At 36.7% G+C, this 15519-nt stretch overlaps 2 protein-coding genes across 7 annotated transcripts in view; both read left to right on the top strand.

The window, feature by feature from the left end:
- The window catches only part of LOC125271747 (NACHT, LRR and PYD domains-containing protein 12-like), a 1137836-nt gene that overhangs the window by 528993 nt on the left and 593324 nt on the right, over window positions 1-15519 (top strand). The gene's annotated exons all lie outside the window — the stretch shown is intronic.
- tsc2 (TSC complex subunit 2) overlaps window positions 1-15519 on the top strand; it is a 66501-nt gene that overhangs the window by 40586 nt on the left and 10396 nt on the right. For 3 of the 4 annotated variants that reach the window (XM_048195969.1, XM_048195967.1, XM_048195968.1), the window contains 3 exons: window positions 3532-3741; window positions 10085-10227; window positions 10475-11013. In XM_048195969.1, coding sequence (XP_048051926.1) covers window positions 3532-3741; window positions 10085-10227; window positions 10475-11013 — 892 coding nt within the window. Of the gene's footprint in view, window positions 1-3531; window positions 3742-6446; window positions 6516-10084; window positions 10228-10474; window positions 11014-15519 lie in introns of all 4 variants that reach the window. The other variant, XM_048195970.1, reaches the window with a different exon arrangement.

Here is a 15519-nt window from a genome sequence, read left to right as displayed (position 1 = left end):
TAAGAAGATTGCTCAAAAAGGACATAATGACATAAATTAAAAGCAAATAACATTTTGAATTTGAATTATTAATGTTAGTTTAAAACATCAAGGTTATGATAACTTCAGCTTTAACAGTTGTAACAAAAACTCAAACAAAACTGGAGAGTTAACGTTATTTACTAATAAATATAATGTGCTTGGGTCACACAGCATAGTGTATGGGTATGTCACGTGATTAAGGAACGACTCAAAACCCGAAAGACTCATGAAGAGAACTAATCAATTCTCTTTCCGGCTCAGAATGCATTGGTAGCGTATGGGTCTGTCACGTGATTAAGGAACGACTCAAAACCCGAAAGACTCATGAAATGAACTAATCAATTGAATCATCAGGTGAACTACTTCTAGCAGTATACAGAACCTGTAGAATATTGCACATGCGCGACTGAACGAATCACCCCCCGAGACGACTCGTTCTTCCCGAGTCACATAAAAGATTCGTTCAAAATGAACGAATCGTTCAAGAACGACACATCACTAACCCGTAAGCCAATCAGATACGTTTAGTTATGACGTATGTTATGTGCCTGTACAGCCGCATCGAAGCACAGACATCATGCATCGAACTCAAATCTATGATTGAACTTCCACTGTAAACCTGTTGTAAACACATGATGATGCAAGCGAAATACCGGAGTGAACATGGCTGTAAACGACTTTTGCAGATTATGCGAAGTTAATCTACGCATACACGGTAACAATTGATAAATTAAACCAGGGCTCTCAAGTGTCACGCATTGAGCGTGACAGTCACTCATTTCGGTCTTTTGTCACGCACTCCCGCCACACATTGTATTTCTCACGCAGAAAAACTATTTATCATATATTTAATATGCCGCAGCGCCCAATATGTATCTGGCCGCGCCGCTCTCTCTATGGAACCGGGCAGGAATCAAGCGCGTCTCGAACCTGCCACTTATCAGCCAATCAAAAAAAAAAGAAAGAGGCTACACAATAGCCAATCAGAAAATAGCACTATTGTATCTGGGTAAGATTTAACGCAACAACCAATGAAAAAAAAAAAGCATATCCTGGAATTGTTCACCATCATCCTCGTTCACCCACAGAGGAAACCACTGGAGCTCTGAGCATCACTTTGAGCACAGAATAAGTCATGATCTCCTGTTTTAATGTTACAACAAATTCACAACTTGTTTGACACAAACAATGACAACTTGTCACTCTTGCCTGTCTTCAAAACTTGAGAGCCCTGTTAAACTTTTCCCAAAACCAGTCGGGAGTAGGGCCACAACATCACCTCCATTTAAAATGTTTATCAAACACTCTTCTTGTTCTGGCTTCAGTTTGAAAAAGAGTTGAATGTTCTCCATAACAGAGCGAATTGCATCCCGTGTCTCGTTTCCCATTTCCGCGGTCGTTTCGGTTTTCGATTTCTCTAACCTACAATGTAAAACTCGGCGCTTAGCAACTACGTCACGGCTCTCAGCCCGCCCTCTGTTCGTTGATTGGCCCGGCTGTTTCCAGACCGGTGGAAAACCAGTGCCCAAGGAAGTCGACCGGAAGTTGAAGTCGGCCGGGTGCCGCCATCTTGTAGCAGAACTTCACTTGCGTTAGCATCCCCATTGACTCCCATTCATTTTGGCGTCACTTTGACAGTGAATAACTTTACATCTGAGGCGTTTAAAGACTCCATTTGTCCATTATTTATTTCTAAAGATACACGACAATGTATAAAGGGCTCCATTACCTTCTATGTTACATTATGGCCCCGTAGATACAATTTTTGTAAAAATAGGCTAACGATTGCGTCATAACCACTCGACTCTCTGTCGCACAGTAGAGAAATTACCGTATGGACAGGAGGAGAAGCTTGCAGGCAATCGGGGAGATGTCAAGAGAGATGGCGTACTGGCGTTACATTTTAAAATACTATACAAAATAATTAATCAGAATACTTACTCCTGCTTACTCACGCCAAAGAACTCCCCGCTCAAGCTCGCCGTCTCTGCAAGATTAACGATGGCAGTTTGCACGCACAGCTACTAGAAGATTTACATCTGTCAGACAGGTTGCTGATGTCATCAAGCTTAGTTTGAGTCTGCGCGTCAGAAAAGGAAGTGCTAAAAATCGCTAAAAATGGGCTTCACTTCTTTCAATTGAGTTCCAATGGGGTCGCTGTGTCCATTTCTTTTACTGTCTATGTGGAAAACAGAAAGCTCTGACGCTGTATCAGACTGAGTACAGAAGCGAAATGAAATTGAGCGGAAGTAGGAAGTCTGACGTAGTCAGGCTAAAACTATCCCTTTAACAAATAATAATGTCAACATGTGAAATGCTTTCTTAAAGGTGCCCTAGATTATGTTTTTAAAAGATATAATATATAAGTCTAAGGTGTCCCCTGAATGTGATTTTTTTTTTTTTAATTAATTTTTTTTAACTGCCTATTTTGGGGCATCATTATAAACGCGCCGATTTTATGCTGCGGCCCCTTTAATTCTCGTGCTCTCCGCCCACAGAGCTCGCGCTTGCCTTAAACAGTGCCTTAACAAAGTTTACACAGCTAATATAACCCTCAAAATGGATCTTTACAAAGTGTTCAGCATGCATGCGTCGGATTATGTGAGTATTGTATACTGTTATATTGTTTACTTCTGATTTTGAATGAGTTTGATAGTGCTCCGTGGCTAACGGCTAATGCTACACTGTTGGAGAGATTTATAAAAGAATGAAGATGTGTTTATGAATTATACAGACTGCAAGTGTTTAAAAATGAAAATAGCGACGGCTCTCTTGTCTCCGTGAATACAGTAATAACCGATAGCAACTTTAACCACATTTAACAGTACATTAGCAACATGCTAATGAAACATTTAGAAAGACAGTTTACAAATATCACTAAAAATATCATGATATCATGGATCATGTCAGTTATTATTGCTCCATCTGCCATTTTTCGCTATTGTTCTTGCTTGCTTACCTAGTCTGATGATTTGGTTGTGCACATCCAGACGTTAATACTGGCTGCCCTTGTCTAATGCCTTTTATAATGTTGGAAACGTGGGCTGGCATATGCAAATATTGGGGGCGTACACCCCGACTGTTACGTAACTGTCGTATTATGTCTGTATTATGTTGAGATTCGCCTGTTCTTCGGAGGTCTTTTAAACAAATGAGATTTATATAAAAAGGAGGAAACAATGGGGTTTGAGACTCACTGTATGTCATTTCCATGTACTGAACTCTTGTTATTTAACTATGCCAAGATAAATTCAATTTTTCATTCGAGGGCACCTTTAAAGTATATATTCCATTGATCTAAAAGTTATTAGAAGATGTTTGACAGTCACTGGGATTTTCTGTAGTAGACCATTTGTACTTTGTACCACTGACATTTGTAATTAAATTAAACTATCACTGTTATATTGTGCTTTAAAACATGCATTGTGCAGACATTTAAAGTTACTGTCCAGTTAGAATTTATTTGACTCTGTAAATCAATTCCTGCTCTCATTTGTGGTCTCTGCTCAGGTAACACCAGCTGGCTGATGTGTCTGGAGAACCCACCGAGCCCCTTCTCCTCTGAGCTGGGGAACCTGCCGCTGCAGGAGCTGTCCAGTGTGCTGATGGCCATGGATGGGGTGAAGGAACCCCAGAGCGATGCCCCTGATGCTCCTGATGCCCCCGCCGAAGTGCCCCAGCCGCAGGGGAAGCCCTGTCCCATCCAGCGCTCCAACACCGGTGAGCCGCACAACTCCAGTGTCTGTTCTCTAATGTTTTTACAGAGCTGAAATGGAGTTTAAAGAGCAGATATTTTGCTAGCTGTGATATATCAGGTGCTCCAGTATTTAAAAAAGCCAAAGTTTGATAAGCTCTGTCAGAATTGCATACTACTGTGCTATACTATTATACACGATTTATGAATTAGCATGTGTACTGTGCACTGAATATTTTCTGTATACACATTCCCAATAACATTTGACAAAATGTGCAGTGTACAACGGAAACAACATCATCCATGATTTTTAATTTCGCTTTGGCCTGTCGTGATAGAGTAATCTTGGTTATTTGAGATACCTTTATAATTGTGCAAAGTAATAATAGTGCAGTTTAAAGGGGTTACATGTAGAATCAGCAACCCTTGTTTTTAGTGACACGGGTGGCTGTTAAGTGAACTGCAGCAGAAACTTATTGAATGTGCTCACGCTCCATAATGACGCAAGTGAGCCTCGGACGGCCAAATCAGTCACATAACACACAAGAGACTGAACGTGATTCAAGGCCCTGATATGATCACTGTGAAGTTCTTGTTCGTTCCTTGATTAGATGTAAAAAGAAGTTTGAAATACCTTTTATAGTGAACATACGTGTATACTGCTGCCAAGAGTCATTTATAAATGATTATAAATGATATTTCAGACTATAGTTTGAATGAATCCCTTTATTTGCATGACACATTGTCATTATAGTACAGAATGGCTATTTCGGCATTATCATGAACATTGTATAAGAATTCATTTCATTCGTCATTGAACAGAAGAGAGGCTCCTGGGAGCTCGCATAAACATCACATCCTTTTGATTTTCCTGCCAAAAACGTCCCGAGTCATTACATGAAAAATACTAGCATAAATTTCAATCGCATTTTGCCAAAGAATATAAAACAACACTGTTGTAAAGTATGTAAAGATGGAAATAGAAAGGTTTGTGGGTGTAATAATCAGACTGCTTTGGAATAAGTAATAGATTAAAAAGCCTGTTTTATGTACCCAAAATGAATTACTTCTCATGTTTAACCACTATAAGACACAGCAGCAAAACCATGAAGCACTAGCCAAGATGAAGCTGTTCTCGGCGGGTACTCGAGCACTGAACGGCCGCTGACAGCCTGGAGCTTGCATCTCCAAAAACATCTAAACAAATTGTAAAATAGGCGCTATGATGAAATATGAGTCACATATTTCAGGTCTAAACAACTACATTCTCGCCTAAAAAAAAAAAAAAAAAACTATTAAAACTAGTTTGTGGTACAACAAGTGTAGTATTCGTAAAAATTATGGTGGATTTGCTCGGCTGCCATGACAGTTGCCTCAAGCGGAGTGATATTAACGGTGAAAAGGTGCTGTTATCACTAGAATATTGTACAGCTCTCAGCCAATAATATTCGAGAACCAGAAAGAACTGTTGTAAAAATTATATTATATTATATTATATTATATTATATTATATTATATTATATTATATTATATTATATTATATTATATTATATTATATTATATTATATTAATTTTTACATAATTAAAGAAAATCATATGGGCCTATTTTATTATAGATTATTATAATTTACTGTTCTACCTATTAGGCTTACACTGTAAGTGAAATTAACAAAACAGAATTAAATCATTAATTGCAATTATTTATTGCATAATTATTCATCAGCACATAATTAATGATTGTAACAGGCCTAATTTCTCTTGACCCTTTGCCCAAATTTGAGACATCTTTACACAAACAGAGCTTATTAATTATGCAAAACAATCGTAATTATTTACAAGATCACAGTTGGATTTCATTGCCAATCCAGTGCATATCCAGTGTACTAAGCAGTATGTAAGTATGCTATTCCAAATTACAGTAAAAGATAAAAAGGCTGCATTAAGAATAGTATACTATGCTTACTATTATATGACATAGTAAAACTAGTATGCTAATTTGAATTCAGCCATATTGTGTACTACCTACTGCTTTTTATAAATGGGTTTCATATACTGTTTTTCAGAAAACAGTAGGACATGTACAGTATCTAGTGTGCAGCATGCAGTAAGCAGGATGTTAGTTTTCCATTTCATTCCAAAGAGCCAAACGTTTCCTTTCTGGGGAGGAAATGACATCACACATTGGGACCCTTTGTTATAGAATTCAATTATTTGTTTGTTTGTGAATGTATTTGTTGGTTTTATTTCTTTGTTCATCGATTTATTCATTTATTCATTCATTCATTTATTTGTCTTTATTGATTAATTTATTAATTTATATATAATTATTACGTTTTCTTTTTATTTTTTAGTCTATTTGTCAAGCTCTTACTGTTTTATATGAACATTCCTGTTGTAAACATACTTAATTGAGCTGAATCTCAAGTGTTTCAGTGATTTATTCCTCTTAATGAGCGTCTCACCTCTCCTAAAACATCATGCAGTGAATAAATGAACACATTAAACACGTTTATTATCATCCACACACATTTCTAGTAATAATGATAAACCGAACCTCTTTACAGACCCTCTGTCATGCTGTTTACAGTGGGCCGCCCAACATATCTATCCCTCTTTCAGCCTGAAACTCTTTGACTGTTGTTTTGTTCTGTCCTCTGGGTCCATGCGATGTTGATGGTTGCCCTGTGTTGGTTTCTGTCTGTCTTTGTGTGTGCGGGGTTTGTCGCTGCAGTGGGCGCTCTCAGCTCTCTCTGCTCCCCTGATTCGCCCGGCAGGTTTCACAGGAGTATTTCCTGGGCAGGTAGATATATAACTGGTGTGTGTATGTGGCCTCCAGCACGTACACAAGCACACATCGTGCCGCTCTAGAGTGATTCTGTAGCTTCCTCTCTTTATTAACACTCAACAGTTCAGAACAAACCAACTAATCAAAGATGAACTCAACCAATCGCCAAACAGCCCAGGATCCCGTGATAGGATTATTCCTGATTCAGGATGTTTTGATTTGTTGTTTTTTTTTTTGTCCTCTTCTCCTCCTCCTTATCCTGGAGCTCTTTTCACTTTCCTTTGCTCTTTTTCTTTCATCCATGAATTTGACCTGAAAGGCATCTTTCTCCTCTAAAGCTGCCCAGTTTCTGTCATCTGGTAATGTATTCCCTTTATGTGTGTGATTTGAATTTGACCCACATAAAAGGATTCCTGTTAGAGCTGGACCATGTTTCCGCCATTTTGTATAGATGGAGAATATAGTGGACCCGAACAAATCGAAGGCGCTGAAAACAGAAGATAAAATGAAAACATGATCACGAAGCTAGCGACCCAACGACAGAAACAGAAATAGAAAAATCTGTATTTTTCAGATTTTGTCACCTTATTTAATCAACTTTTAGCTTTTAGTTTGCCAAATTCATTTATAAAGTATGAGAATGTTCATGTATCATTATTATTACTATTGTATCAATAAATACATTTATTTATGTGCATCAATATATAGTAATAAACTGCAATATTTGCCTTCATATTAGGGCTGTCAGTCAATTAAACATTTTAATTGAGCTAGACATTGCAATTAATTGAATTAAACTCAATGCATTTGTATTTAAAGAATCTTGAAGGCTAATAAAAAGAGATTAAAGTAATTTTGGAACAAATATGTAAATAATAAAATCTATATTAAATATTCTCAATGTGTTGAAAATATTTTTATCTACAGTAAATCACCCAGCCATACTATTGTCGGATTTAAGTAATGTTTTTAATTTAAAGATAAGCATATTATTGGACAAGCATTTAGAGTAGATACGCCAATGAGTGCAACATGATGTCATTATTATTTTAGATTATTTTCAGAAAGAGAGAGACCTTTAAAAGTGCTTAAAGGGTTAGTTCACCCAAAAATGAAATTTCTGTCATTAATTACTCACCCTCATGTCGTTCCAAACCCGTAAGACCTTTGTTCATCTTCTGAGCGCAAATGAAGATATTTTTCATGAAATCTGAGTTTTTTTTTTGTTTTTTTTATCACCTATAGAAAGCAACAAAATTACTGTCATTCATAGGCGTAATTTGTGGGTGGGACGGGTGGGACATGTCCCCACCACTTTTTGAAAGGGTCGACATTGTCCCCACCACTTTTTGAAACATCTCGCGGCATCTCGCGGATATCTAATACAAAAGAAACACATCTAGTTGATTATCAGTTTGAGTTAATAGGCAATCTGGCGCTAGAATGTGTTGTTCTTGAAATCATGTTGAGTGCTCGTTGTCGCTGTTATCAGAGGCGCAACAGTGTTCTCTTGGCGCTCGTGCACACTGCGCAGTGTTCACACGGACGAGCGCTTCAATCTATCGCTCTGTTGCAGAGACTCTCTATTTGTTACGTTGAAATCACAATACAAAATACACATAAACGTGTCCCTGCTCTTGATATACAATCACTGATGAACATCTTTGGTTTTAATGAGAAAAAAAAATAAAAAATCATACATGGTTGGATTAGAACCCAAAACCTCTTGCACACTAAACGAAAATGCTGCTACTCTCGAGCCTAATGACATATTGTATTATAGAAGATGTAAGGAAGAAACTATCATATTAATTTTAATATCTTATTATTATTATTATTATTGTAATGATACAATTACAATACACCCCCACCCCCCACACACACATACGCATTCCTGTCCCACCCACTTTTTAAAACAAAGTTACGCCACTGCTGTCATTCAAGGTCCAGAAAGCTATTAAAGGTGCCATCGAATGTTTTTTTACAAGATGTAATATAAGTCTAAGGTGTCCCCTGACTGTGTCTGTTCAGCTCAAAATACCCCATAGATTTTTTTTAATTAATTTTTTTAACTGCCTATTTTGGGGCATCATTAACTATGCACCGATTCAGCGCGCGGCCCCTTTAAATCTCTCGTGCTTCCTGCCCTCCCCCGAGCTCTCGACTATAAGTGCAGTTATACAGTGCATAAACAAAGTTCACACAGCTAATATAACCCTCAAATGGATCTTTACAAGATGTTTTTCATTCATGCTGCATGCATGCGTCGGATCATGTGAGTATAGTATTTATTTGGATGTTTACACTTGATTTTGAATGAGTTTGATGGTGCTCCGTGGCTAACGGCTAATGCTACACTGTTGGAGAGATTTATAAAGAATGAAGTTGTGTTTATGAATTATACAGACTGCAAGTGTTTAAAAATGAAAATAGCGACGGCTCTTGTCTCCATGAATACAGTAAGAAACGATGGTAACTTTAACCACATTTAACAGTACATTAGCAACATGCTAATGAAACATTTAGAAAGACAATTTACAAATATCACTAAAAATATCATGTAATCATGGATCATGGTTATTATTGCTCCATCTGCCATTTTTTGCTATTGTTCTTGCTTGCTTACCTAGTCTGATGATTCAGCTGTGCACAGATCTAGACGTTAATACTGGCTGCCCTTGTGTAATGCCTTGAACATGGGCTGGCATATGCAAATATTGGGGTCATACATATTAATGATCCCGACTGTTACGTAACAGTTGGTGTTATGTTGAGATTCGCCTGTTCTTCTGAGGTCTTTTAAACAAATGAGATTTATATTTATACTTTATTTAACAATTTCTTCTCTTGCCGTCCAAAGGCCGACTCAGTATTGGCCGGCTCCTGCGTCAGCATTCGGCCAATACCGAGTCGGCGTTCTGAGTCTGACAAAGAAGGGGAGAGAAGAAATTGTTGAACAAAGTAGTTATTTTTGTTTTGTTTGTGTGCACAAGTATTCTTGTCAGTTCATAACATTAAGGTTGAACCACTGCAATCACGTCGACTGTTTTAACCATGTACTTTTCTGGACCTTGAATGACGGTAATTTCGTTGCTTTCTATGGGTGATTAAAAAAACCTCTCAGATTTCATCAAAAAGATCTTAATTTGTATTCTGAATATGAACGAAGGTCTTACGGGTTTGGAAAGACACGAGAGTGAGTAATAAATGACAGAAATTTCATTTTTGGGTGAACTAACCCTTTACAGTTTCTTTTAAGTTTTAGTGGTTCATTAACATACAGATGACATACTTCAAGTCCCATTTCACTTTCACTGGGTGTCTGAAATCAGCATGTTTGGTAAAGCCTTTCAGTGTCAAAACACATACTGAACCTGCTTTATCTGTTCGATCAGCTTGTGTGTGTTTGTGATCGGAGTGTCTTTGTGCAGGTTTGATCTTCAGGTGGCTGTGCATGTATTAGAGTGACTTTAGGAGAGTTTCTAGACTAATCGCAGACATCGTAGATGCTCCTCTGCTCGTGGATCTAATACAGTTTGTTGTGAAGACATCTCGTTTATTGTGCACATGCTGCCGTCCCACAGATTCTGTCGTGTTGGAGGAAGGTGGGCGGAGCAGAGCGGCCATATCACCAGCTGAGTCAAAGGAGGTGGAAGAGTTTGAGGCCATACCTTCTGAACCCATCTTCATGAGCGCCACTGAGACACCAGCTGGCATGCTGAGCAGGGTGAGAGATCAAATTTACACAGTAAACATACAACATCATAATTTAATCATTTCGACATGTATAATGCAATACATTATTATTAAAGTATGATTGTTATTTATAAAACAATATTAATGATAATTCTTCTTCTTCTTATTATTATTGTAATAATCATACCTTTACATTGAGGCATTAAATAATTATTAGAGTACAATAAAATAAAAATCACAATATTAATATATTAATTTCTTGTGTCTATTCTCTCAAGTCTTCTTCAACGTCTAGTCAGGACGATAAGTCGACACTAGAGGAAGTGAGCGAGGGCGGTATCCCCATCGACCAGCCGCCGCTGACCCTCTCCAGCCCTGGACCACATGACCCTGACCTCACCTTCTCCCATACAACAACCCTCAATAAGTCGAGCTCCTCTCCGGAGCTCCAGACGCTTCCTGAGGCTTTCATGAAAGCTACAGCCCAGAGTGCCGCAGGTGGAGATGTGCTCTGCTCCAAGATCCAGACGGTCCAGGCTCCAGCAGAGAGAGAGGCCACAGGGGAGAGCTTTGGATCCCCCGGCCCGTCCAGCTCCAGCAATAGCGTCTCTGTCTCATCATCTTCCACCTCCAGGATGAGGCTGGAGTTTCCCACGGCCCAGCCAGGACACCTGTCTCCCACCGGGCACAGACCCCGCGGACACACCATTTCAGTATCCGCACCCTCGTCCCGCAGGGAGAGGAAGATGGACAGAGACTCGTACCACAACAGAGGAGGTCCATCCAATGCAGAGAAGAGCTCAGGACTCAGTCCCAGGTAACATCAAATCATTGTTCCAAAATCCTATGACTTTCTGCCTCCCACATTTTTCAAGTTTCAAAAAGAATGTGCAAGCATCTTAAATGTAATATAAAAGTTAGGGACTTATGTTATATCAATACTATTATGATTTATATATATATATATATATATATATATATATATATATATATATATATATATAGATACTGTCATTCTAAAGTTTAGGGTCAGTCAGATTTTAAAAAAATAAATAAAAAAAGAAAGAAAGAAAGAAAGAAAGAAAATAAATGAATACTTTTATTCAACAAGGATGCATTTAATTGATCAAAAGTGACCGTAAATACATTTATAATGTTACAAAAGATTTCTATTTTTAAAAAATGCTGCTCTTTCAAACTTTGTTCATCGAAGAATCCTGAAAAAAAAAATGTATTATGGTTTCCTCAAAAATATGAATCAGCACAACTTTGATAATAATCAGAAATGTTTCCTGAGCATCAAATCATCATATTAGAGTGATTTCTGGAGGATCATGTGACACTGAGTAATAATGCTGAAAATTCAGCTTTGATCACAGGAAAAAAATACATTTTAAAATATATTACAATAGAAAACACTTATTTTAAATTGTAATAATATTTCATAATATTACTGTTTTTACTGTATTTTTGATCAAATAAATGCAGCCTTGGTGAGCAGAAGAGACTTTCTTTCAAAAACATTTAAAAAAATGACACTGACCTCTAACTTTTGAATGGTAGTGTATTTTTGTTTTAATTGCCAGTAGACTTGTGCCGATATTCGGTAATGCGATAATGAATATGCACTTCGTGGGCACTTCAGAATACCGTAAATAATAATTTATTACCAATTATTATTTTTTTATAAGGCAATTAAGAATACTTTAGCCATCAATCGTATAAAATGCACAACACCGCTGTATTCTGCGTCAAAAGGATACGCGCTCAGATGTAAACAAACCCAACGTGCACGAGAAGCACATGGCGGAACGAGTGAAGGAGACGCGCTGAATGAAAGTGCGCGTTCACGCTCTGACAGCAGAGGGCGCTGATGGAACAGCAGAATGCAGCGGTTACCACGGAAACCGTGCAAACAAAGTAACTGCGCTAGTGAAGTTTTTAAAATGCTTCAAACAGCCATTCATTTTTTTGTAATCTCAGTGTTGTTCATCACAGCACCAAATACTGAATACTTAAAAAAGACTTAAAAGGATATTTATTTTCAAACCTAAACATTTTTATATTTTAATCTGGACTACAACATGCCCTAATGATTAGAAATGTTCTGATTATTTGTTATTGTTCAGTAAAACTTTGAAAACATACAGCTTCATTAGTTAACATGTTAATTCATTATCACTAAACTGACTTATAAAGTATTATTATTAATTAATGTTAATTTCTTAGTTACTGTTTAATAACATTACTAAAATCAAAATAACTTATTTAATGGACCTGAGATAAAACTAACAATGATCAGTTGTGTTTCTAAACTAACGTTAACAAAAAATAACACTTTCTGTAACAAATGTAGCTATTGCTCAATCTTAGTTAATGCATTAAATCGAGTAAAGTGTCTCCGAGAACCTGTTAAACTATGACAAAAATTGTTTTTTAATATCGTGATAATACCGTATACCGTGATAAAAGCTTCATCAATTAATCGCAACATGAAAATTTGATACCGTCACATGCCTAATTGCCAGTATCAGTCAGTATAGGATATTTAATAATAAATGTAGCTATTTAATTGTAGATATTTAATTGTACATTTCCTCTTTTTTACATTTAGATGATTTTTTTCCATCATCTAACGCTCATTTTTTAACATTCAAGTTATTTAGACAAAATAGTTTAATGTTTAGAATATTTATTTAATTTTAACAAATTTGAACATTTAATGTTTTTTATCATTATCGGCCATAACATGAAAATAATTTAATGAGAGTTGTTGCGAGAATTGTCTGATTTAACAAAGATTTTTGAAACTGCACCATGGGAAAGTTACATAATGAAGGCAGTAAATAGGCTATTTTCAGCCCAAAGTGCATCTACCCCTTTAAACCACAGGACAGTTTTTTTTTTTTTTTTTTTTTTTTTTTTTAATAACACAGTAATACATAATATGAGAACCATATGCTCTTAGCCAACCTTCAACACTCATTATTTGTTACTCACACATTATAAAATCCCTAGAACTGTGGTTTAGCACAGGAGATGAAGTGTTTAGCGGTTGCCGTTGCATCATGGTCTTTTGTAAACATGTTTTTTTTTTTGGTTGTGTCTCATTTTTAGCATATGTTTTACATTAAGATGTGCATTACATATACTTGCACTAAATGCAGTGACGGTTCGTATAAAAATGTGAGGAAAAGCCTCTTGCACAATGGTGTGTTGGTTTCTGTTTAAAAAAAATTGCGCCGCAATTCAAAGCTATCGACAATCCATGACAGCGAACGTCGCTCAGTTGTGTAATGGATGCCGTAAGTGTCGTCTTGATTATGTTCGGCAAACTTTAACACAGCTGTAATGTCTTTTGAACGGCCGCCATTTGATCTCACCTCTCTGAGTGCTACAATTTCCAGGAAAAGCAAAGCATCATATGGAGAGTAATGATATGGCTAGAAAGCTTCATTCTTTTTCATTACTGTCATCATCCGTCGCCCCTGTTGACATTAAATCATCCTGCCTTCTTCGCTCGCTCCGCTCATTTTGTGAAATGAGGTGCTTTTAGAGTTGAACACTTTCAAATTGTTACCTTTTAGAATTAGAATTACTTGAAAATTACTACCATCCATCTTTGTGAAGCTCAGTGCTGCAAGAGTCGGAGATCGATAGGCTTGCTGTCCTATTTCTAGACGGGCAACCGGGAAACCTAGTGAGTTTCCCGTAAACACTTTTTCTTCCATCATGGGGCTATAACGGTCTCGTTTGATGGGATTCGGTCAAACTCTAAGAGCTGTTGTCTTCCTTTTTCTTAAAGCAGTTTACAGTGCCTTTCAAACTTTTGTGAACGGATTGTAAGATGTTTGATGTAAAACATCTGTTTGGATACAGCCACAATTACTTCCTTATAAGGACTGAAGGTCCCCTTCACTCAAAATACACTTCCTGTATGGATCACGATACACTTAAGAGGCCTAAACGAGTAGTTTCTGCACTGGAACAAGGAGCTATGAACGTCCTTCTTTCTTCCATGCAACTAAAACTAAACATAATTATTCAAACATTATTTAACAGAAATGTAACAATTTTACAATTAATTGAACAATTAGTGATAAATCAAACATAACTGGTTCTCTCTCTCTCAATTAAAATTTAATCAATCTAATTAATCTTAAATGAATCTCACATCAAATTCAGCTGAGAAATTACTCCCAAACAATAATTTAAAGTCATTATTGTGTTAAAGCATCAAATAAACATTATAAAAAGTAGCTTTAGAAAGAAATATTTGATTTGGTTCAATATAGAATTAATTACACAAACTTTTAGGCTTCAACGGCCATGATTTTTATCAGAAGCTGCATCTGAATCGGTTTTTAGATATATTTACAGACCAGACTTGTTTGGTTACTAATATTCTTCAAAAGATGATCTTTTATGTTCTGGAAAAGAAATGGTCATACAGGACTTTGAAGCAATATAATAAACAAAATTTTCAGTTTTAGGGAAACATTCTCAAAATATGATTTTTTTTTTTATTTTTTATGAAATGATACTCTAAATAAGAAACTAAAACTACCAGTAGGTGGTGGTAAATGTCTAAATGAGTAAGCAATTGAGTCATTCATTCATTTGATTCATTCAAATGGCTGATTCATTCAGGAATGAAGTAATTGACTCTCTTTATGAATGGGTCGTTGAATCATTGGTTCACCTGATTGATTCGCTCAAAACACGGGTTCATTCAGAAACGAAACACCGCTGTGTGTTTCTCGGAGATGCACAACAGTTGTTCTGCTCTGACTAATATTTTAGTTGGCAAAAATAAACAATATTGTGTCTAAAATATAACAATATTAACTTTTGTATAAAATCAATATCACATTTGCATTTGTGCTATTCTGAACAAAAACAGCACTCATGTGATATTGCTTAACTGTTTCATGGATATCATGGTAGCACTTACTTATTATAGTAATTGCAATAACTGAGTAATAACTAGTTACTAACTCTGAACCTACCCCTAAACCTAACCTTAAAGGGATAGTTCACCCAAAAATGAAAATTTGATGTTTATCTGCTTACCCCCATCGCATCCAAGATGTAGGTGACTTTGTTTCTTCAGTAGAACACAAATGATGATTTTTAACTCCAACCGTTGCCGTCTGTCAGTCAAATAATGCTAGTGGATGGGAACTTCTACTATAAGAGTAAATAAAACTTGCATAGACAAATCCAAATTAAACCCTGCGGCTCGTGACGACACATTGATGTCTTAAGACACGAAACGATCGGTTTGTGCGATAAACCGAACAGTATTTATATCATTTTTTAC

Source organism: Megalobrama amblycephala, linkage group LG7 (genome assembly GCF_018812025.1).
Source record: "Megalobrama amblycephala isolate DHTTF-2021 linkage group LG7, ASM1881202v1, whole genome shotgun sequence".
Taxonomy (NCBI): Eukaryota; Metazoa; Chordata; class Actinopteri; order Cypriniformes; family Xenocyprididae; genus Megalobrama; species Megalobrama amblycephala.
Note: the sequence above shows the minus strand (reverse complement) of the source record. Positions and strands in the feature narration are given on the sequence as shown.